The sequence below is a fragment of the Rosa rugosa genome, chromosome 6 (assembly GCF_958449725.1).
Source record: "Rosa rugosa chromosome 6, drRosRugo1.1, whole genome shotgun sequence".
Classification (NCBI taxonomy): Eukaryota; Viridiplantae; Streptophyta; class Magnoliopsida; order Rosales; family Rosaceae; genus Rosa; species Rosa rugosa.
The window spans coordinates 25,929,931-25,952,575 of NC_084825.1; the positions used below are offsets into that span (position 1 = coordinate 25,929,931).

The window sequence follows — 22,645 nt, forward strand, 5'->3', positions numbered from 1 at the left end:
CTGAAGACGTTGTTGCAGATGTCCCATGAGGGTCGACAACTTTTCAGTTTTTATTATGTTAATTTTCAATTGAACGTACTGCTGGTTTGTAATTTGGTAATTTGAAATTTGAACTACTGTTGGATGTGTGCTGGACTGCTGGTTACGATTGCTGGTTATGTTTCTGCGTTAAACTTTAAACTGTGATAGGATGAACTTACTTATTTATATCCGTGTTTATTTGGTGATGTTAATTGTTGAGAACATAGTTCATTAGTTTGAATATTTGCAGGTTGAAAACTTGAAAGCTTGAATACTTTGTTTGCTACTTGCAGGTTGTTGTTATGTAAACAATGTGATTGTATGAATGTTGATGAGTGTTGAAAACCCAGGTTTGGGCATTTTCAGTTTGCAGGGTGTTGCACAGCCATTTTGGGCTGAAACAAGAAATTTGGACTTCAGAAAGACTAAAACTTTGTGCCTGAAAATGAAACATTTGGGCCCAAAATGGAACCGAAACCGAACCGGCCCGACCCCAAAATTCAGTTTCACCGATCAATTCGGGCCAGCCCGTTAGATTTCGGTTGTCTGTTTCAAATTTGGCCCAACCGACTAATGCGGTTCGGATTCAGTTTGGGCCCAGAACCGAACCGGCCCGACATATACCCTGGCCTAAAAACGAGAGTGTATTGTAAGATTTAATAGTCTACAATAAATTTGGTTTTTGTTGAAGGAAAATCAAGATTAGTGTGCCTTATCAAACTAGGAGTAGTAATAGGAGAGAAGGTTCTAGAATTCCTAATCATAGATGGATTAGTATTCCTTGTATCATTAGAACTAGTACTTTGTAATCCCTATATATAGGGCTCCTATTCTCAATAATATGATTTACATTCTCCCTGCAATTCTCTCTACAATTTCTCTCGAATCTCTTTTTCCTTAAACACGTTATCAGCACGAGCTTTAACCACAAAATCAAAAACCAAAAAACCTGAAAATCTTCTTCATCACCACAGCTCCTAGCCCATGCTAGCCTCACCTACGCGCCCCTGCGCACGCATCCCTGCTACCCCTGCAGCACCAACGTACACCAACTGCATCCTTCTCCTTTCCTGTGCACGTCAGTCTGCTTGCAAGCCTCGAAACGTCTAGTTCGTAACCTCAGATCAAAATCCTTTCTTCATCAAAGTTGTTCGTCTCTGTCTCTTCCATCTAACCTCCGAATTTCAGTCTTATCGGAGTTGTTTTGAGACCTGTACACCAATCGAAGTGCAAGCTGTTCAGAACAGAATCTGTTCCGAATTTCAACAAGTAAGTATTTACATTAAAGTTCCCGCTTTCAGAATTTAATTTCTCCTTCTTTTTCTTCGGGGACTTGCAACCTCCCTTCTTCTACATCCCACCTTTCTTATAACGTGGGTTCGATTCTTGAGAAAGCGGAATCGTGGGGATTCACGCAATTAACGAACTAAGAGCGTTCGTAAGACTTCGGACTAAGAGCGTCCGTAAGCATCGATTTAACGAACTAAGAGCGTTCGTAAGCTACGGACTAAGAGCGTTCGTGAGCATATATTTTGACCATTTAAATATCATTGTTTCGGTCTAATCCAAATATTCTTGGAAATCGATTTCTTGGTAGCATTAAGACTCAGAAATCTTATATTAGTTTTCGTGGAAGCATTGACTCCGAAACTAATACGTTCTTGCTTTCCTTTCAGGATGTAAGACTTGAACGAGCTCGATTTTACTCCATTGGATTCTACGGGCACGGGATATTTATTTGCCCACAATCCAAGAGCCCTGTTCTAAAGGAACCGCTCAAGACTCACAAACTGAGATAGAAAATTCCAGGGCATTTACCCTGATGAAGCGCCACATGAAGATGGCCCTCCAGTTTGAGTACATGAATGAGGATAACGCTAACAACCTTTGGGTTGCGCCTAGTGAACGTTTTAGTAACATTCACAACTTTCCGAACATAGAAGCACGATGGAATAATATCTGCTTCACTATAACTTTGAAAGAGTTATGAAATATTGTTCGGAGGCTCTCTGCATCATATTATTTATGCATGCTTGTGGAAAAACACAAAATAACAAATTGATTGAGAAAACCCTAACATGACCATAGGAGTCACGACGTTGAGGGTATAGGGTTGGACACCATGGCGCCATTTTTGGCCATGATTGCACTATTCCAACGCCATTGGTTCTAGGGACCATATGTATTGTGTCAATACACCTCAATCAAGAGAGCATCCTCTTCATGGTATTTTATGGAGTACCTGATCAATGATAATATATCGAGCTATAAAAGACTTTAAATCTGGCGATGAAGATAGAATGCCGCAGATTTTTATTTAGAATAGTCTTTTAATTTCCAAGAATTATGTAATGGCAATTATGCCTTAATCAATAAAATGACTTATTGGATTATCTCTTTTCCTCTAGGCGTACTCAATTAAGTATGATGTCTAGGAAATTAATTGAGATTAGTGGTACTTAAGAGAGCTTTGCTCCACCGACATCTCTCTCTACTTCCCTGGTCATATTTAATTGGAATTACCGAACGAATTGAAATTGAGTGACTACAATTTGTCTAATGTTTGATTTTACTTTGGATTAGATTATGGTCACGAAACTTTGATGTAATCATTGGCTATTATTAATAAAGTATCGATTTATTTTATCTCATGTCATGGACATATTTTTCGAACTTTATTACTTCAAAGATATAAGAGCCAATGGTTTTCATGTGGAAACACATTGTGAGAATGGACAAGAGTTCCTTTGCATCACCTCTAATGACTACGGACATAAACGAGTATTAGAGAAACTTATGTGTCGATCTAGTGGGTTGTATGCAACCACTATTCGAGTAATTGAATCCAATCATGTTATATGATTTATGGGATTCTGACACATATAGGCTTTGGCATGACCGTCTGGGACACCCAGGTCGTGATATGATGATCCGTATATTAAAGACTTCACACGGACATCCATTCTTCAGAACGAAGAGAAGTAAAAACCAAAAATTGGTTCGAGGAGATGCACCTGCGCCTCACGGCGCCAAGACTGTGCAAGACCGGCCACTTAGGGCCGGCGCCGTCTACCCCCTACGGCAACAACATGGCATTGACGCCATGGATCATTGTTTGACTCCTCCTTCTACTTCTAAAGTCAATTGTGACTTCATGGCTAAACCAAAATCCTCATTGGTTGTCTATAAAGCCCATCATTCGTTCTGCAAAGCCTGCTCTTTAGCAAAATTAGGATCGAGACCATCCTATGCAAAGGACACTAAAGAAAATATACCATTCTTGCAAAGAATTCAAGGTGATATTTGTGGACCTATTCAACCACCATGCGGACCATTTCGATATTTTATGGTGTTGGTTGATGCATCGACACGCTGGTCATATGTCATGCTATTGTCCACTAGGAACGCTGCATTTGCTAAACTCCTAGCACAAATTATTAAGTTAAGGGCTCACCACCCTGATCATCCTATTAAGTCTATAAGGTTAGACAATGCTGGGGAGTTTACATCAAAAACTTTTGATGATTATTGCATGTCCATTGGGATTGAAGTTGAACATCCAGTTCCTCATGTTCACACCCAAAATGGTCTCGCAGAAGCCGCCATTAAACGACTACAAATGGTCGCTAGGGCATTGGTAATGCGCACCAATCTCCCTATTTCTGCTTGGGGCTATGCAATATTGTATGCAGCTGTGCTTATTCGTCTGAGGCCTACTGCCACTCAACCCTTTTTTTTTTGCGTCCCAGATGGTGACTGGGTATGAGCCTAATGTCTCACACTTACGCATATTTGGGTGTGCAGTTTATGTGCCAATTGCGCCGCCACAGCGCACCAAAATGGGTCCTCAACGACGATTAGGCGTCTACGTTGGATATGATTCTCCAACAATTGTCCGCTACTTAGAACCCTTGACAGGCGATCTCTTTACCGCAAGATTTGCAGATTGTCACTTCGATGAGACAGTCTTCCCGTCGTTAGGGGGGGATAAGAACATCAATGTTCAACAGGAACGACAGGAATTGTCGTGGTCTGTCCCCACTCTGTCTCATCTTGATCCCTGAACCGCACAGTCCGAAATTGAAGTGCGGAGAATTCTCGATCTTCAGAACTTAGCAGAATCGATGCCTGATGCGTTTTCTGATATCGTAAAAGTGACGAGATCACACATACCTGCTGCAAACGTGCCTGCAAGGATTGATGTCCCTAAAATCAGAGGACATGACGCCATCTCAAGGGCAATTGAGCATGGCGCCAACGTCCCCTCTCACAGTGATGGTGACGTTGTGGCTAGGCCCATGGCTCCTGCCAGGAAGCGCGGGAGGCCTATAGGTTCAATGGATTCTCGCCCAAGAAAGAAAGCGAGTTTGGCACAAAATAATCCATTAATCATCGATGTGAATAATCCATCACATGAGAATATTCCGGATTATGGTTATGTCCGAGAGACATCATTGGGGGACGCTCCAATGCCAGAACCAACTCCAGAGAATAGAGAGATCTCCATAAATTACACTAGTGTACATGAGATGATGGATAGAAATTCTATGGCAATTGATGATGTGTTTGCATATCATGTTGCAAAAGGAATCATAGAATATGATGATATCGAACCTCGCTCTGTTGAAGAATGTCAACGAATAGCAGATTGGCCTAAACGGAAAGATGCAATCCAGGTTGAATTGGATTCACTAACAGAGAGACAGGTATTTGGGCCTGTAACGCAGACACCCCCAAGTGTAAAGCCTGTTGGCTATACATGGGTCTTTGTTAGAAAGCGTAATGAGAAAAATGAGGTGGTAAGATATAAAGCCCGCCTTGTGGCGCAAGGTTTCTCACAACGCCCTGGAAGCGACTACGAGGAGACATATTCTCCCGTAATGGACGTTATAACGTTCCGCTACCTTGTCAGTTTGGTAGTTTCCGAAAAACTTGACATGCAGATTATGGATGTGGTTACAGCATATCTCTATGGGGATCTAGATTCAGAGATATATATGAAGGTTCCAGATGGACTTCAATTACCTAAATCAAGTGGCTCTAAACCACGGAGCGCGTTTTCAATAAGATTAAAACGCTCACTATATGGATTAAAACAATCCGGACGGATGTGGTATAACCGTCTAAGTGACTACTTGATTAGGAAGGGGTATATTAACAATGAAATATGCCCATGTGTGTTCATTAAAAGAACAAGTTCCGGATTTGCAATCGTAGCAGTTTATGTCGATGACATGAACCTAATTGGAACTCTAGATGAGTTGAAGGAAACTGCTAAATACTTAAAATCCGAATTTGAGATGAAAGATCTTGGGAAAACACGGTTTTGTCTCGGTTTACAACTCGAGCACCGTAGTGATGGGATTTTGATCCATTAGTCTGCATATACTCAGAAAATCCTAAGGCGCTTTAATGAAGATAAAGCAAAGCCTGTGAGTACTCCCATGATCGGTCGTCGTCTTGAGCCCGGAAAAGATCCGTTTCGTCCAAAGGATGAGGACGAAGAACCATTAGAGGCCGAAGTGCCCTATTTAAGTGCAATAGGCGCATTATTGTACTTAGCTCAATGCACAAAGACCAGACATCTCATTCGCAGTGAACTTGTTAGCTCGACATAGCTCTGCGCCAACACGCCGCCATTGGATTGGTGTAAAGACAATCTTTCGATACCTAAGAGGTACGATTGATATGGGCCTATTTTATCCCTACAGAGAGAAGAGGAATGACGGAAGAATGGGATCGGACCCCATTAGGCATGGAGCCGCCGTCCACCATGACAAAGTGACCGGCCATATAGCCGCCAACGCCGCCACCACCACCAAGGGTGGCCGGCCTCACTCTATTCCCCTCCATCAAAACGACAATGATGTTTTGATGGGTTTTGCTGATGCAGGGTACCTCTCTGACCCTCACAAAGGTCACTCCCAAACGGGTTATGTCTTTACCATGGGAAGCACTGCGATATCTTGGAGGTCTACAAAGCAGACACTTGTTGCTACTTCCTCAAATCATGCAAAGATTATTGCTCTACATGAAGCCGTACGAGAATGTATATGGCTAAGGTCTATAATTAGACATATTCAAGGAAGTTGTGGTTTGAAGTCTACCACGGATGAACCTACATGCATTTATGAGGATAATGCAGCTTGTATTGAGCAAATGAAGTTAGGTTTCATCAAGGGCGACAACACCAAGCACATATCGCCTAAGTTCTTTTATAATCAGCAACAACAAACACTTCTAAATATTGAAGTGAATCAAATCCGATCAGAGGATAATGTAGCGGACTTATTCACTAAGTCGTTACCTAAATCCACCTTCGAGAAACATGTGAAGAGCATCGGATTGAGAAAGTTATCCGAACTCCCACGATTGTAGTAATCAGGGGGAGATATCGACATCAGGGGGGGTTATGATGTCTACATGTTCGATCTCGAAGAGTGAAGGACGTGTTGTGCTCTTTTTGTCCTTCGACCAGGGTTATTTTTGTCCCACAGGGTTTTTGTTACCTGGCAAGGTTTTTAACGAGGCAACGGATGAAGCGTCACCACCAAGTTTGAGCGGCACAAGGGAGAGTGTTGAAGGAAAATCAAGATTAGTGTGCCTTATCAAACTAGGAGTAGTAATAGGAGAGAAGGTTCTAGAATTCCTAATCATAGATGGATTAGTATTCCTTGTATCATTAGAACTAGTACTTTGTAATCCCTATATATAGGGCTCCTATTCTCAATAATATGATTTACATTCTCCCTGCAATTCTCTCTACAATTTCTCTCGAATCTCTTTTTCCTTAAACAGTTTTCATTTTCCTTCTTTTTTTGATTGGGCATTTTCCTTCTAAAGTTCACTTTTTCTTTATTATTGCCAATCTTTTTTCTTTTTCTTTTTTCTCTCTTGCGCACTCTTCCAATTCTTCTGTGCCATCTTCATCCTTCACCACCATTATTTTCCTTTCAGTAACCCACCCATTAATTAGGTCCTATTATTTCAATTTAAGAAAACAACAGCAATTTCATCGAAATTTAAGAAAATCAAGAGCACTTGTATCAATTTAATAGTATTGGGATCTAGTAGTATAAGTGTCCTCTTCATAAGTGGAATGTCGTGAGTTTGATTTACAGAAATTAGTTGTTGTAATTCTCAGTTATTGAAAATAAAATAAAAAAATAACCACCGGGGTGATGGCAAGAATTACAGAAGATGATGAGGGTAATTTTTGTGGTGAGTCGGTAAATTGTAGTCTGTAGGTTGGGGTTGAATTATTAGCTTTAGATAAACATGATACGACAAAGAAGAGATAGAGACTTGGCGCTGATAAGAAAAGTGAGGAAGACGACAGTAAATAATATAGAAGAGAGAGTAGGGACAAAATCTTTTAACGGATGTTATTGTAAAATCCATAATCCAAAGAAATATAGACCTTTGGATATGACATTAGCCATGTGTTTTAATCTGCTTGAAACCTTAGTTAGGAAGGGAAACCGAGGTCACTATTGATGTTCTTTACCCTTTTGCCAAGGCAACGCTGACCAATAAGTGCAGGTGACTTTTGTTCAAATTTGTAGCAGTGAGGTTAAGAAGAGTGAGGGAGACGATGATAAAGAATAGAGAAGAGAGATGTAGGGACAAAGAGATACAGTAAAATCCATAAACCAAAGAGATATAGACCTTTGGATATGACATTAGCTATGTGTTTTAATCTGCTTGAAACCTTGGTTACGAAGGGAAACCGAGGTCCACATCCGTGAAAATTATATTCCCCCACTATCGGTGACTCCTTTACCCTTTTCCCAAAAGCAACGCCGATTAATAAGTGGAGGTGACTTTATTTGTAGTAGTGATGTTCCAACGCTGCCACAGCTTACATAATCTGTATATAAGCACTGTCCGAGTACATGTGAGTTGCCAAATCAATTGGATTCACTTGAAAAAAAATGATGAACAACAAAATGGGAGCTAATGAAAGCAAGGAAAGCTCTGGACAGGGTGAGAATGGTGGTGCGTCGTCATCCGGTTACTCTTGGTTCTCCAAAGCAGCAGTTGCTGCCGGCGCTATTGCGGGACTAGCTACTGTGGCTTTGGCGGTAGCTGAACTCGTTTCGGGTTCAACTTCTTCAGAAGAGGAGAAGAAAACCATGAAGGCGCCCGGAAGAGACGAGATGATTTACAGGGAGGACTTTGAGCGTGACCCTAAATCCTATTTCTCAGGCTTGCGCAATAAATAGGATATGTGGGATGGAAGCGTGTGGAATGACGCAAAGAATAAACAAGTAGTAGTTCGTGCTTCTTCTGTGTTCATGTAACCCTAATCTAGCTTTATGCATGCACTGTCCCTACTGTGTTTGTGTACCTCTAATCTTTATGCATTATCTTCATCTATGTTCTTGTGACCATAATCTTGGCTCGCTTTGTTGAGTTGGATCTGTTCCTGTTTATGTTGTCTGTATCTTTCGATTTAACTTTTCAATCTTCTCTATGGATGTGAAAATGAAGATGTTTCATAAATTAAGCAGACAACATCCAGTTAGGTAATAACGTACACCAACATTCTTTTACTGAATTGAATGAAGTAACAATGTAAACGAATGGAAACTGGCTTATTACGGAGAGAACCAAAGTCCATCACAGTTGATGAACGTTCTTGATATTCAGCAATTGCAATTTCGCTAGTGCTAGTGTGTTCAATCCCATCAAAATCACTGAATCAGACATCGCTCCATTTCAGTGATTTCGTCGAACACGGGATTTCATCGAAATGTCCCTGCTTCCATCTCTATGGTTACGAGCATGGGATTTGGTTCCATATCAAAATTGTGACATGATTGTACCAGTCCGACAAAATTGGATAGCAAGCCTGAAAGTAGAGCTTGAGATTCTAAGCCCACAAAATGTGAAGAATTTCTGGAGTTTTATTGATGCATCTCAGTATAAGGAATACATATATTAATAAAGTCTCTGACAAAAATTGGCCTCAACTGCCACTCTTTCTCTGGCCAAATCCCCAATACAAGACCATATTCTTGACTTTTGAATAGATATCCGTATGAGTGAGACCAAGCTCAAAACATTACTACGAACAAAAGTTACAAAACACAAGCAGAGAGATGAGAATACTAGTATTGCGTTTGTATGAACCTCGAATGAGAACTGCAACGTAATAATATTGACAACAAACATAACAAAAGTTGAGCTCATCTTCTTCTCTTCCCCCTGCCTTTTCCTAATTGCCCAGATTTCATAGCATGTTCTCGCTCTTGAAGGAAAAGTCTCGCTTTTCCATATATATTTCTCAGCTCTTTCTTCTTCCATCAGAGCCTTATCCCTCGACTTCAGCTCCTGTAAGAGAAATAATTATCTTTACGCACTTCGCGAACAGCACCTTTACCTTCTTGTGTCAAACGCTTCTTCAACTTCTTTCTCTCAACCCGTTCACTGTCTGGATCGTAGTCTCTACCCTGGACAAAGCTGCAGGGAACAACATACCATCCAATGGTTAGCCCAGCCATTCAAAGAGCACTGTTAAAACATATAGTAAGACACTAGAGGGAACAGGTTAAAATAAATTACTTCTCCTCAAATTTTGGATTGAGCATTTTAATAGCCACTGGCTTTTGCTTCCGCATCTGAAGTGGTTGCCGCTGCATGCAGAGTTTATCTGCTTTTGTCTTAATAAGTTCGGCAACCTCTTTAAATTTGTCAGTTAATGCACTCGGCATATTTTCTTGTTCCGACAATTCAAGCAACAGTGTTGAAATCGGCAAAAAGATTTAGGGGAAAGAACTGAATCCTTCATAAATACCAACATATCCACGTAGAGTTTCAATCACAGTCACCAGCACACTCGACCTGAAAATGTTTAATTCGACATAAAAATATTTCAAACAAACTTGAAAAGTATATGCAAACTTTACAGAATTGACACTCGACAGGGTGGCATCAATCAAATTGAGGTGACTTAAGGGTTCATCTCAGCCTAAAGCCTATGCATCACATGGGCACTTATTATCATAATGTATCATCAAGTACTGACAAACTCCGAACCTGAAATTGTCGGAGGTGAAACATAACGAGTCTTCTGGAAGGTCCATAATTGTGAGAAAATTAAGTGGATCAGTCTGATTTATACATTCTTGTATATATAGAAGGGGTCTGGGTGCTTTTAATTCCATAAGATGATCAATCTGCCAAAATATAAAGAGTGTGGTTAATTCATCAAGCAACCATAAACTATAGACAACCCCATAAGGCATTCTCTACTAGAAAGACTGTTGAGGCATGTTCTTACCTCAGCATCTTGAGTTGACTTTGGCTTTCTCTCTTTGGCCGCCGTTAACAATGTTTGAAGAAACATGACTGCTTCATGCACACGTAGGTAACTCACACGTGGCCTCTCTAATTAGTTTAGAGGCCAGTCTTAATATTCTAAAGGATCTTTGGAGTAAACTATCACTAGTGAATCTTTAGTTAGTTTCTCTTGTATTAAGGATCTTCTAGTATTAATCAACCAAGCCAATTTTACGCAGCTGCAGTATAAATTCAATCATTACATTGAATTCAAGATATCACTATTCGGTCTTCTCAAAATTGATGAGAGGGTTCGGGTATAAATTTATACCACTAGACATTTAAAATCTATGTACGAATTAAAGCAGCTTATCTACACAAGGGGAAACTTGAGGCGTAAGGATCAACCAGTGTGCTTCCATCGTTTTGATTATAAGGAACTTTTTTTCGAATTTCTTCAGTTATAATTTTATAACTCATATCAGCCTTCAACCTTCAATGGATCAAAAACATCATGAATTAATTTTTAGTATCACTAATAATGTAGAATCCACATAAATTTGTGTTCCAATGGAGAAGAAAATATTTTATACTTTGGTATAATCCCACATCAAATAAAACATGGATAAACGGCGGCTTAAAAGGACTGCACTTGCTTAAGTTATTGCCGAGCCCAGTAGCGTGGGTTTGTAACTAAGCGGGGCATTAAAGTGGATTGATTGCCTAACCCTACCAGGAGAGATGTCGGGGTCTTGATTTGTAGTTCACTTCGGTGAGCACTGCTGCGCACGCCCACCCTCGGGTTAGTAGGAAACCCCATCCTCAATGGGTGGGTAGCAAATCAAACATGAATTTAGCAAATGGTATCGGGGTTGCATCAGTTGCACCCTGCAAAGTTGCACCAGTACGGTGCACTTGCAAAGGTTGCCGCACCCCACGGATCAAGATACTCCTACATCTCGTCGTGCGACCTGGCATGGGCCCTCGTCATACATTCACTTTTTGACTTCCATTTTTTGATCCTATGCTAGCTTAATTTTTTCTCAGCAATCTCCAATTTATTTCAAAACTTTGACATGCAGCTCGTGTTTTCCAATCCATCATCACCTACCATCGTCCTAATTCTTACCCTAAACCAAAACTGCACTATTTTTATATTCAATATATTTACATACCATCAATTTCAGATCCAAATCTTATCTCACTATCTGTAAATCCATGCCTATCGTGCGTTTCTGTGTTGATTAATCCTTGCCTGTGTTGACACTCACAATGTAATGTTAGCATCCACATCAATATTTTTTCTACTAGCAAATCTATATATGCAGTAGAAACAAACTTATGTCCAGGTCCACAGGCATTGCAAATTTTTAAGGATATATATCCTCCTAACTCCTAGACTTACCTATTTCTCATTGCATCAAGTATTTGTAGAATAATCTCAAATACTAGTTAAAATTATCAATTACTTCAACTCATGATTTGACCCCCATCTATTGGCCACAGCGAAAGTTGAAGTTGTATACGACCAACCACATTCGGTATTTCTACTGCAAGTTAACATAGGTTATGCTTATCATCAATTAAAATTGACTACTTATTTTCTTAAGAAGGAAACTTGAGGTACTTCATACATCGGTCATATGAAATCGCCCTCAACATTCCCATGGACCATGGCCAATTTTTACCTTGTAATTACATGACCGGCAGAACAACAAGAAGACGCTTTTCTAATAAAACAGGGGAATAAAACAGGGGACACCTTCATATGAAAACAAAACGAGAAGAACAATGGACATTTACTATGATTTAAACACATTTTTGTTAGACATTTTTTAGGTTAGAGGCAAGTCTTAATATTCTAAAGGATCTTTGGAGCAACCCATCATTAGTGAATCTTTAGTTAGTTTCTCTTGTATTAAGTAATCTTCTAGTAGTAATCAACCAAGCCAATCTTACACAGCTGCAGTATTGAGTACAAAAACGGTTCTTTGTATATGGTGATATAATGAGCTGTATGCAGACAATCAGATTGTATGTACGTATATGGAAGCTTACTGCACAATTTGACAGTATACTTATCAGCAATATTACGAAGCCGTATCTTTAACGGACAGTATGATCATTCTTGAGAGAAACCAAGTAATTTGATATTAAAACCAGCTGGCTAGCTGTTTCATGATCTCTATATATAGCATTATAGCCTACTTAATTAGGATCCAACTTCTTCAACCAACCTAAACCCAAAAGCCAAGAGTACAAAGAACATGAAGTACCACTTTTGTTCTTCAGGTGCTTTTCTCTCCATCTTTATCATTCTTGTAACGATCTGTTTAACCATTGAAGCTCAAACCTGCAATCCAAGTGGCAAAATAGTGGGTAAAAGGCCTCCTCCGAAACAATGTAACCCTGAGAACCAGTCTGAATGCTGCAAAAAAGGTAAGCTCTACACCACTTACAAGTGCTCACCTCCGGTGTCCAAGCGTACAAAAGCAACCTTGACGATCAACAGCTTCGAGAAAGGTGGTGATGGTGGTGGACCGTCTGGATGTGACAATAAATTCCACTCGGATAACACCACGGTCGTGGCATTGTCCACCGGGTGGTTCAACAATAGGAAGAGGTGTTCACACTACATTACCATACATGGTAATGGAAGGACTGTGAAAGCCAAGGTTGTTGATGAGTGTGACTCCACAATGGGTTGTGATCCTGCTCATGATTACCAGCCTCCATGCCGTCACAACATAGTTGATGCCTCTCCAGCTGTTTGGAAGGCCTTGGGAGTTAAGGAAAGCGACTGGGGTGAAATGCAGATATTCTGGTCTGATGCCTGATTGAGTGATTGCCTCTATATTGTGATACAAATAAGAGTGAAGAAGGTTCATAGAGTAACATAAAATTGCAATCTGTAGTTGCTGCTCCTAAATTGAGTAGTACAATTACAGGTAAAGAAATAAATCAATAACTCTTCTGCTAGCTACACACCCTTTGTAGTTTTAGGCTTTTAGCACACACCACGGTTTATTTTGATCTTAAGATCTTTGTTTAAGAATAGCTGGTGAAGCCAGAAATTTTGTGATCACTGGATCAATGAAGATAGAGTAATAAAAGGTTTTGTATGCATACAAACTCTTCCAAAATCCTTGATCTTACAAGCATGGTACATCCATGGTATCATGCATGGAAAGAAGGACGAACCAATAGGTTCAGCAATATTGTTATTTTATTGACAATCTGAAGTTCCAAGCATTTGCTTGGTTAGGCTCATTCTGCATTTTTTCGAATCCAAGATTTTATGACCGTCTTCAGATTCTGAAGGATATTCTAGCGTACTAATCAACTAAGATCACTTAAAACAGCTGCAAATATAGAACTAAACTGTTGTAAAAGGAACATAGAAAGTGTTTCAGAAAATGGAGAGAGCTTTGCTTCTAAGAACTTGAGAGAGAGAGAGTTTAGATGCAGATAATAAGTGTAGTATTTTCTGTTTTTCATCCTTATAACATGGATGAGAAATGGACTACATATAGTGGAAGATAGGGAACATGTAGCCTAAAGTCCTCCATAAAACAAGGACCCCTAAAGTCCTCCATAAAACAAGGATTCCTAAAGTCATCCATAAAACATGGAAAGGGTAAGCCTATAACAACATAATGATTTACCCTATATCTATTTACATGATATAGCCATAATGATTTACAACACTCCCCCTTGGATATTTCATGTCAATAGTGTTGCATGGGTTGTGCGCTTCTAAGTTGTCTCATCAAAAACCTTGCCAAGTAATAAAAACCCTGTGGGAAAAAAAACAACCTTGGTCGAAGGAGAAAAAGAGCACAACGCGTATGAGTGTGGAGTAGTAATATCACAGCTTCGGAGATAAGTGGAGTCTTCTTATTAGCATCATAAGTAGGTAGTATGTCTACGAGAGGGATGCATTTAGATTTGCTACACCAAAACCTTGCCCGGTAAACCCAGTGGGAGAAACCCGTGGTCGAAGGGAAAAGATGAGCAAATGCATATATGTCAAATCAAAGCATCTTCAGGATGTAGTATAAGTGGGGTGACCATTCTAAAGATGTGCCTCGTTAAAACCTTGCCAGGTAACAAAACCCAGTGGGACAAAATAACCCTGGACGAAGGACGAAAAGAGTACACGATGGTCAAGTGTATATGCTTCGGGATACTCCCCCTGATTTCGACTCCCCCTGAAAATTACATGTTAGGTAATTCAGATAGTTTACGTAGACCAATACCTTGAACATGCTTCTGGAATGTAGACTTTGGTAGTGACTTGGTAAAGAGGTCTGCACGATTATCTTCAGATCGAATCTGCTTGACTTCAATCTTCTGATGCTCCTGTTGTTGCTGATTGAAGAAGAACTTCGGTGCAATATGTTTGGTGTTGTCTCCTTTGATGAAACCCGTCTTCATCTGCTCTATGTAAGCAGCATTATCCTCGTAGATAATGGTTGGTTCATCAGTGGTGGAATGCAGTCCACATGTGCTTCGAACATGCTTTGTAACGGCTCTTAGCCATGTACATTCACATACTGCTTCTTGAAGAGCTAGTATCTCAGCATGATTCGAAGAGGTAGCAACAAGTGTCTATTTCGTAGACCTCCAAGAAATTGCAGTATTCCCAATGGTAAAGACATAACCAGTTTGGGAACGTGCCTTGTGCGGGTCTGATAGATAGTCTATATCAGCATATCCAACAAGGCGAGCATCATTCTGAGGATCAAGGGGGTTTGATCCATTCCTTGATGCGTAGGGATAGAATAAGCCCATATCCGTTGTACCTCTAAGGTAGCGGAAAAATGTCTTTCATGCCATTCCAGTGGCGGCGTGTTGGCGCAGAGCTATATCTAGCTAACAAGTTCACATCGAATGAGATGTCCTATCTAGGGCATTGAGCCAAGTACAATAATGCGCCTATTGCACTTAGATATGAGACTTCTGGTACCAATATCTCTTCGTTATCATCTGCAGGACGATACGGTTCTCTCTAGACTTCAGACGACCATGGGTGTGCTTGCTTTTATCCTCATTAAAGCATCTTAACATCTTCTGGATGTAATTTGGTTGATGGACCAAAATTTCATCTGCACTGTGCTCGGGCTCCAGGTCGAGACAATAATTTGTTCTCCCAAGGCCTTTCATCTCAAATTCCAACTTCAGGTGCTTTGCGGTTTCCTTGATCTCTTCAGGAGTATCGATCAAATTCATGTCATTGACATAGACCGCCACAATTCTAAACTAGGAACTTGTTTCCTTAATAAACACGCATGGGCATAGTTTATTATTCACATATCCCATCCTGATTAAATATTCACTTAGACGGTTATACCACCTCCGTCTGGATTGTTTCAATCCATAAAGTGAACGCCTCAAAACTAATGGAGAGCGTGTTCCGTGGTCTAGAACTATTTGCATCGGGTATATTAAGTTCTTCAGGAACTTTCAGGTATATTTCTGTATTATGATCCCCCTAGAGATAAGTTATGACCACATTCATAAGCTGCATATTCAGTTTTTTCAGAAACTACCAAATTGATAAGGTAGTGGAACGTTATGACGTTCATTACGGGAGAATACGCGTCCTCGTAATCAATCACAGGGCGTTGAGAAAATTCTTGCGCCACTAGACGAGCTTTGTGTATCACAATCTCATTTTTCTCATTACGCTTCCTTATAAATACCCATTTAAATTCTACAGGTTTAACATGGGGAGGTGTAGGAACAACAGGTCCAAAACACCTTTCTCTTTGTCAAGGAATCTAATTTGACCTGGATTGCTTCTTTCCATTTTGGCCAGTCGTCTCTACGTTGACATTATCAACGGAGCGAGGTTCGATGTCATCGCTAGTTATAATTTCGGTAGCTACCGCGAATACAAATATATCATCGATGATAATCTCATTTCGATTCCAAATCTCACTTAAGCATGCATAATTTATCGAGATTTCTCTATTCTCGAGAGTGGGTTCAAACGTTGGAGCGTCCCCCAACGTTGTCTCTTCTAGGACGGACCCATAATCTGGAATTATCTCGTGAGATGGATCAGTTGAGATCGCGATGTCTAGTGGATTCGTTTGTGCTGGTTTTACCCTCTTCCGGGGATAGGAATCCTTCGAACCTAGTGGTCTACCTCACTTCTGGGCAGGGACATATGACTGGTTAGCCGCTATGGTCGTACCTCGTCCATCTGGGATGACATGTCCTACAGGGACATCTATCCTTGCAGGCACATTTGCAGCAGGTATATGTGATCTCGTCACTTTAGCTAGATCAGAGAAAGCGTCTGGCATATTTTGGGCTATACTTTGTAGATCTAGAATTCTCCGCACTTCACTATCGCATTGTGCGGTTCGGGGATCGAGATGAGACATAGTGGGGACATTCCACGTCAATTCACGTCGTTCATCAGGAATGGTAACGTTCTTATCTCCCCCTAACGGCGGGAAGACTGTCTCATCAAAGTGACAATCTGTAAACTCTCCGGCATTATCAGGTCTTATGGACTTTATGGGATAATCCGAGTGGTGATCCACAATTTCATGATCTGGGCGAGAGTTTAGCAAAAACAGCATTTTCTTGTGGACAATAGTGTAACATGTGATCACTTTGTCGATACATCAACCACAACCATGAAATATTTAAATTGTCCGCATGGTGGTTGGAAAGGTCCACAAATTTTCCTTGCATTCTGTGCAGAAAAATGGTGTGTGTATATACTAGTCTTTGCACATGATGGTCTAGAGTTTAACATTCCTAACGATCGAGCAAGTTTGGCATAATGTGTTACTAAACACAGGACCCTTATTCAGAAGGGGATGCCCGTGTGATAAGTTGAGGATACGGTGCATCATACTTTGACCTGGGTGTCCCAAATGGTCATGCCATAGCAAGTAGTTGCTCGAATTGGTTAGCTTCTAGCTAACAGATTCCAATTTCTCCAATGTACGCTTCTGGCCACACACTTTGGAGGTTATGCAAAGATATTACACTCATTTTTCTCAGTGGTTTCAGCGTGATAACCGTTGGTTCGAATATCCTTAATACTCAATAACGTTCTTCTGGAACGTGGAGAATATAAGGCCTCATTAATGGTAAATTCAGTACCATTGGACAACATAAAGTGGGCTTTGCCATAGCCCTCTATCAGGTTGGATTGGCCTGATATGGTTGTCACAGAGGTATGCATGGGCAATAAGTTTGAAACATATCTCCGATCTCGGAGTATGGTGTGCGTAATAGCACTTTTAACCAGACAACAAACTTCCCCACAGAATATGCCTATTCATTTATTTAATTCAATGGATCACATGTATAAATAAATTTATTGAATTAAATATATTCGAACATAACCACATTTCTATAATCCAAAATAATTGAAAACATAAATCACCAAAATCCGAAGATGTTTCATTCATTAAGATGAAATAGATATGGCACAAGGGGCCAATTATACCCATGTCTTCGAGTTCTAATCCTCGGTATGTTCAGTAACTGCCTGAAAATCCATGATCTCTAGTGTGGAATCGATAGAAAATGACCCTTTAATAAAGTTGGTATTTCGAGTTCTGCGACTGGCGTAATACTCATCTACTGCTTAGGCTATCGCACAACAGGTGCGGGACCAGCAGTCAATTCCTCCACATTGATAACAAAGATCATGCTGATCGATTCTGGTGGCAGCGGGCCGGACCAGTGTTCCTTTCAACTCGGGCTTGCTGAGTTATGGCATCATGGTTCCTACCACGTGGGCCTTGGCCACGTGGAGCCTGATTACATGGCCTCTTGGGCTTTGGCCAAGTGGCAGACGGTCATATGGGCTAATTTCGTTCTGCCAATCATGTCTTGCTTCAAGCAAGAAAATGGTCATTTGATGGTGAAAGTGCTCTTCTAGAGCGACCCAAAGAATCTGTGTATCCTCTTCATCGGATACTCAACTTGGAGTGTTTTCTCCATATGTTTCCTTTGAAAATTATGGCACTCATATTAAAAGCCTCAATGACGACATTGTTAGCATTGATTGTTGATCTCATCTTCTTTGCAGTTAGATGAATTATCACATCTTGAACCACTTTAGATAGTTTCTTCCGGAAACCTCCAAAGAAACAAAGTCAAGTTTGTTGAGATTTGGTATTTCTTACAGGAAAGGAACAAATAATCTTAGTGCTTTGGGTAATATCGTCCATAAGCAACTAATAGGAACTTCAGGTTCTATAACATGGTATGAAAAATCGGATTAAACATGTAAAATCTACTGGTTTTATCATGTGTGGTGAATTTATGAAGGAAACTTCAAGTTTCTTAAATGGCATTATCGAAACTACAAGTTCGATATGTGTATGAACTACTGGTTCATTTAGAACTTCTAGTTCATTAGGTACCTGCATTTTCTACACATATATTCTAGTGCGAAAATTTAGACAAGTAACACAATAATATTGAATAGAGCAAATTGAAATAATATCTCACAAATTGAATAAATGGAAATCACAAATCAATTGAGATATTAATTGCATGCTAGTAATATAACATATTAATTGTCACACAATTATGTGAATAAATGCTTCTGGCAATTAATTACACATATGAAATATGGTGAATTTATTTGCAATAGCCATAATGACATGTACATTGTCTGGGTTCAAATCTCAGTAGAATCAAATCATTTTTCCTTTTATTTGATTCTGCTGGACCAAAGGAATGGGCTTGATAGTGAAGCCTATCGGGCTTAGTCTGCGGGCTTGTGACCCGGCCTTTCATGCGTAATTTAAATGGTGTGTGAGGCCTGCTGGGCTGCTAGGTCCCGCAGAGGGAGAGTGGGCCTGCTGGGCTCAAGCTGGTCTGCCAAGGAATGAAAAGTTATTACTCAACCCTTTTGGTAACTCCAATTAAATACGACCAGGTAAGAGTATGAGGTTTGGGTGGAGCGAGGCTCTCTTAAGTACACAACCTCATTGTATCTTGCCTAGACATCACATCGAATTGGGTGAGCCTACTTGGAAAGATTCATAATATTTCAGTATTGTCAAAACTACAGGTTCGATACTATATGTGAACTTCTGGTTCAATATTAATTTATGTATGAAATTTTGGTTCAATGTTTATGTGTGTGAACTTCCGGTTCGTTAAGTACCTGCATTCCGCACATATATATTCTAATGAAAAGAATTTAAGCGGGTAAAATATTTAAATTTAATATGAGCAGGTAACACCACAAAACATTATCATAATAAATAATGAAGGAAAGATGTATCATTATCACAAAGTCCAAACAAGTATTTATAGATATTTGTCACAATATACATGAATTAATAGCTAAATTAAAAAGCTATTGATTTTCCTTTTACTCATTCCATTATGCCAATTATAGTGCAAGAGAAATAAGTGTCTCTCATAGATGATTAAGTTAAACTAGATGCTTCAATAAAAGTCATAAATCGTGATTGCAGCTTCTACTGAATAGCAGTCGAAAAAAAAACCAAAATCCCAACCAAAACAACCCAGAAAAATATGAAAAATTATAGAGATGCAGTAAACACACAGAGGCTCTAGCATACAAAATTTGGTGAATTTTGGAGTTGAATTACTATTTTAAATAAATACGGGAACACAGAGGACAGAAGGTAAACTGAAACAGTAAAATCTGTTTTTGCTTGGAAAAACATACTTGGTTGTAGAGCTGGTAGATTGATGTTGATTGAATGATGAACCTCTTCTTTTCTGCAACCCAAGAGTTATTCACCTCTTCTCTTGTCGATCGGCAATCCGAATCCTAGAGCTAGTCGTGCTGATAACGTGTTGTAAAAGGAACATAGAAAGTGTTTCAGAAAATGGAGAGAGCTTTGCTTCTAAGAACTTGAGAGAGAGAGAGTTTAGATGCAGATAATAAGTGTAGTATTTTCTGTTTTTCATCCTTATAACATGGATGAGAAATGGACTACATATAGTGGAAGATAGGGAACATGTAGCCTAAAGTCCTCCATAAAACAAGGACCCCTAAAGTCCTCCATAAAACAAGGATTCCTAAAGTCATCCATAAAACATGGAAAGGGTAAGCCTATAACAACATAATGATTTACCCTATATCTATTTACATGATATAGCCATAATGATTTACAACATAAACAATAAATACTAAAGGGATGGTGATACAATCGACCGTGCTTAGCTGCTTATTTCGATTATTGTTGTTGTCAAATTTTTTATTCGTTATACCTATCTGTTGTATTGCACCAATGACCTAAATATTGTCTTACAGAACTGTAGGTAAGTGAAATACGAGACTCATTCTACAGAAGACTAAAGTTTGTCACAATTTGACATTGAAACAGATAGTTAATTACTTCAAACAACACATTGGAATTGCAGTTTGTCTGTATTGTACATTACCACGTCTGAGATGACAAAAAGAAAAACAAAATAGGCTAGGGGAATCCTTGTACGATATTGGTATATATTTCACATAAACAAAATATAAGATATTGTTGTTTGAAGCAGATTCTCATATATACATGCATGGACATAAAGCACACAGAAGAAGAAAAAGCAAGATAGACGGCAATAATTTAACCAAGCGTCCGAAATCCTACTAAAGCATTGTTGATATGTTATGTTGTTAGATATTTGATTACACATTATTGCTCTGTCCCATCCTCGTCTCTGTGATCTTTTCTATATATTATGCTTCTCAGAATTGGCCTGCTCAAAACTCGAAAGTTTTTGAAATGCGTAAGCAAAACAAAGCTAGAGAGCTTAATGTATGACAACTTATGGCTTCTTCCTTCTGGACATACCTAACACAACTAAGAGTAAGAAAAAGCAGGGAGGCATTATTAAGAACTTTACAAGATATAGCAGGATTGTGATGCCTTTATCTTGTTTTTAAATCATCTGATTATCCCCAAATCATTACATAGAATTCAAGATATCACAATTCAATCTTCTCAAAATTGATGAGAGGCGTTCAGGTATAAATTTATACCACTGGGCATTTAAAATCTTTATACAAATCAAAGCAGCTTATCTACAAGGGGAAACTTGAGGTTTAAGGATGAACCAGTGCTTCCATGGTTTTGTAAGGAACTCTTCTTAAAACTTCTTTACTAAAAGAAGTAACAAAATTGTAAGTTGTAACTCCCTAAGTCCTACCAACCCATTCGATCAAAAACACCATGACTTAAGTTTTATTATCACTAATATTTGTAGACTCCACAGAAAACTGTGTTCCAATGGAGTTAATAGAATATTTTATTTTGATACAATCCCACATCAGATAAAACATGGATAAACGGCCATTTAAAAGGACTGCACTTGTCTAAGTTATTGCCGAGCCCAGTAGCGTGGGTTTGTAACTAAGCGGGGCATTAAAGCGATTGGTTGCCTAACCATGCCAGGAGAGGTGTTGGGGTCTTGATTTGTAGCTCACTTCAGTGAGCACTGCTACGCACGCCCACCCTCGGGTTAGTAGGAAACCCCATCCTCAATGGGTGGGTAGCAAATCAAACATGAATTTAGCAAATGGTTTCGGGGTTGCATCAGTTGCACCCAGCAAAGTTGCACCAGGACGTTGCACTCTTTGCAAAGGTTGCCGCACCCCACGGATCAAGATACTCCTACATCTCAACGTGCGACCTGGCACAGGCCTTGGTCATACAATCACTTTTTGATATGATGTAATAAATCATCTGTGTAACATGATCCGATGCATGAAATGACTGTCTCAAAAACAGGTGTTAATATATGTATAACATCACTCCATCTGAACTATCTATTTGTTTTTCATTCCTTGGCCAAGAGAAAGGAAAAAGAGTAACTTTGACATGTACAATGAGCTTAGAAAAGCATATGGCCTTGTCTTATAAGCCATATAACAAAACCAAGATCTCAAACAAGGTGATACAGAACAAGGAAGAGTACAATTAGAAGCAATGTTCCTATTCCAAATTCAAACCCATCGCCCGCAGATTCAGAGCTACCTGATTGAAGAGTTGTAACTGGGGATGACATGCCAACAATTGTGGGGAAAAGAGAAGAAACAGTGTGTACAACTAGTAAAAGCAAAAACAGAAGAAGCATTACCAAAGCCAAGTTGGTCCTGCCATCTGTTTCTGCCCCTACTTGGAACAAAGACACTGAGATTTCCAGAAGGGATAGTAAGGTAGGTCTCAAGATGATCAATCCCAAAGCTCCTACTACTAGAGATGGTACCAATGGTGACGGCCCTCGACTCGCCATTGATGAAGTCTTTGCTCGGTTGCACTCTGCTTGCTACTGGGTGCAGAGAGCACAAAATTTAATTGACAGAATCAGAAAAAGGGGG

General features: G+C 39.7%; 2 protein-coding genes and 1 long non-coding RNA gene across 3 annotated transcripts; 1 reads left to right on the plus strand and 2 right to left on the minus strand.

Moving 5' to 3' along the window:
* Positions 1-9,315: 9,315 nt before the first annotated feature.
* Positions 9,316-9,860, minus strand: LOC133714429 (probable nucleolar complex protein 14). The gene is made up of 2 exons (XM_062140545.1): positions 9,589-9,860; positions 9,316-9,486 (listed from the first exon to the last, which is right to left on the minus strand). The coding sequence occupies exons 1-2, from the start codon at positions 9,735-9,737 to the stop codon at positions 9,351-9,353; spliced, it is 285 nt and encodes a 94-aa protein (XP_061996529.1). The 5' UTR covers positions 9,738-9,860; the 3' UTR covers positions 9,316-9,350.
* Positions 9,861-12,517: 2,657 nt separating this feature from the next.
* Positions 12,518-13,290, plus strand: LOC133717419 (kiwellin-1-like). Its single transcript, XM_062144128.1, has one exon. The coding sequence runs from the start codon at positions 12,573-12,575 to the stop codon at positions 13,140-13,142; it is 570 nt and encodes a 189-aa protein (XP_062000112.1). The 5' UTR covers positions 12,518-12,572; the 3' UTR covers positions 13,143-13,290.
* A 5,513-nt stretch (positions 13,291-18,803) lies between these two features.
* On the minus strand, positions 18,804-20,407 carry LOC133717917 (uncharacterized). The gene is made up of 2 exons (XR_009850030.1): positions 19,994-20,407; positions 18,804-19,167 (listed from the first exon to the last, which is right to left on the minus strand). It is a non-coding gene; the product is annotated as an uncharacterized LOC133717917 (long non-coding RNA).
* Between the last annotated feature and the right edge of the window lie 2,238 nt (positions 20,408-22,645).

What these genes read in the sequence shown, in the direction of transcription:
- LOC133714429 (XM_062140545.1), bottom strand. Translation starts at nt 9,737, where the DNA reads ATGCCGAGTGCATTAACTGACAAATTTAAAGAGGTTGCCGAACTTATT. An exon ending in AATCCAAAATTTGAGGAGAA is followed by an intron (nt 9,487 to 9,588) that starts GTAATTTATTTT and finishes TGTTCCCTGCAG; the next exon opens with CTTTGTCCAGGGTAGAGACT.
- LOC133717419 (XM_062144128.1), top strand. Translation starts at nt 12,573, where the DNA reads ATGAAGTACCACTTTTGTTCTTCAGGTGCTTTTCTCTCCATCTTTATC.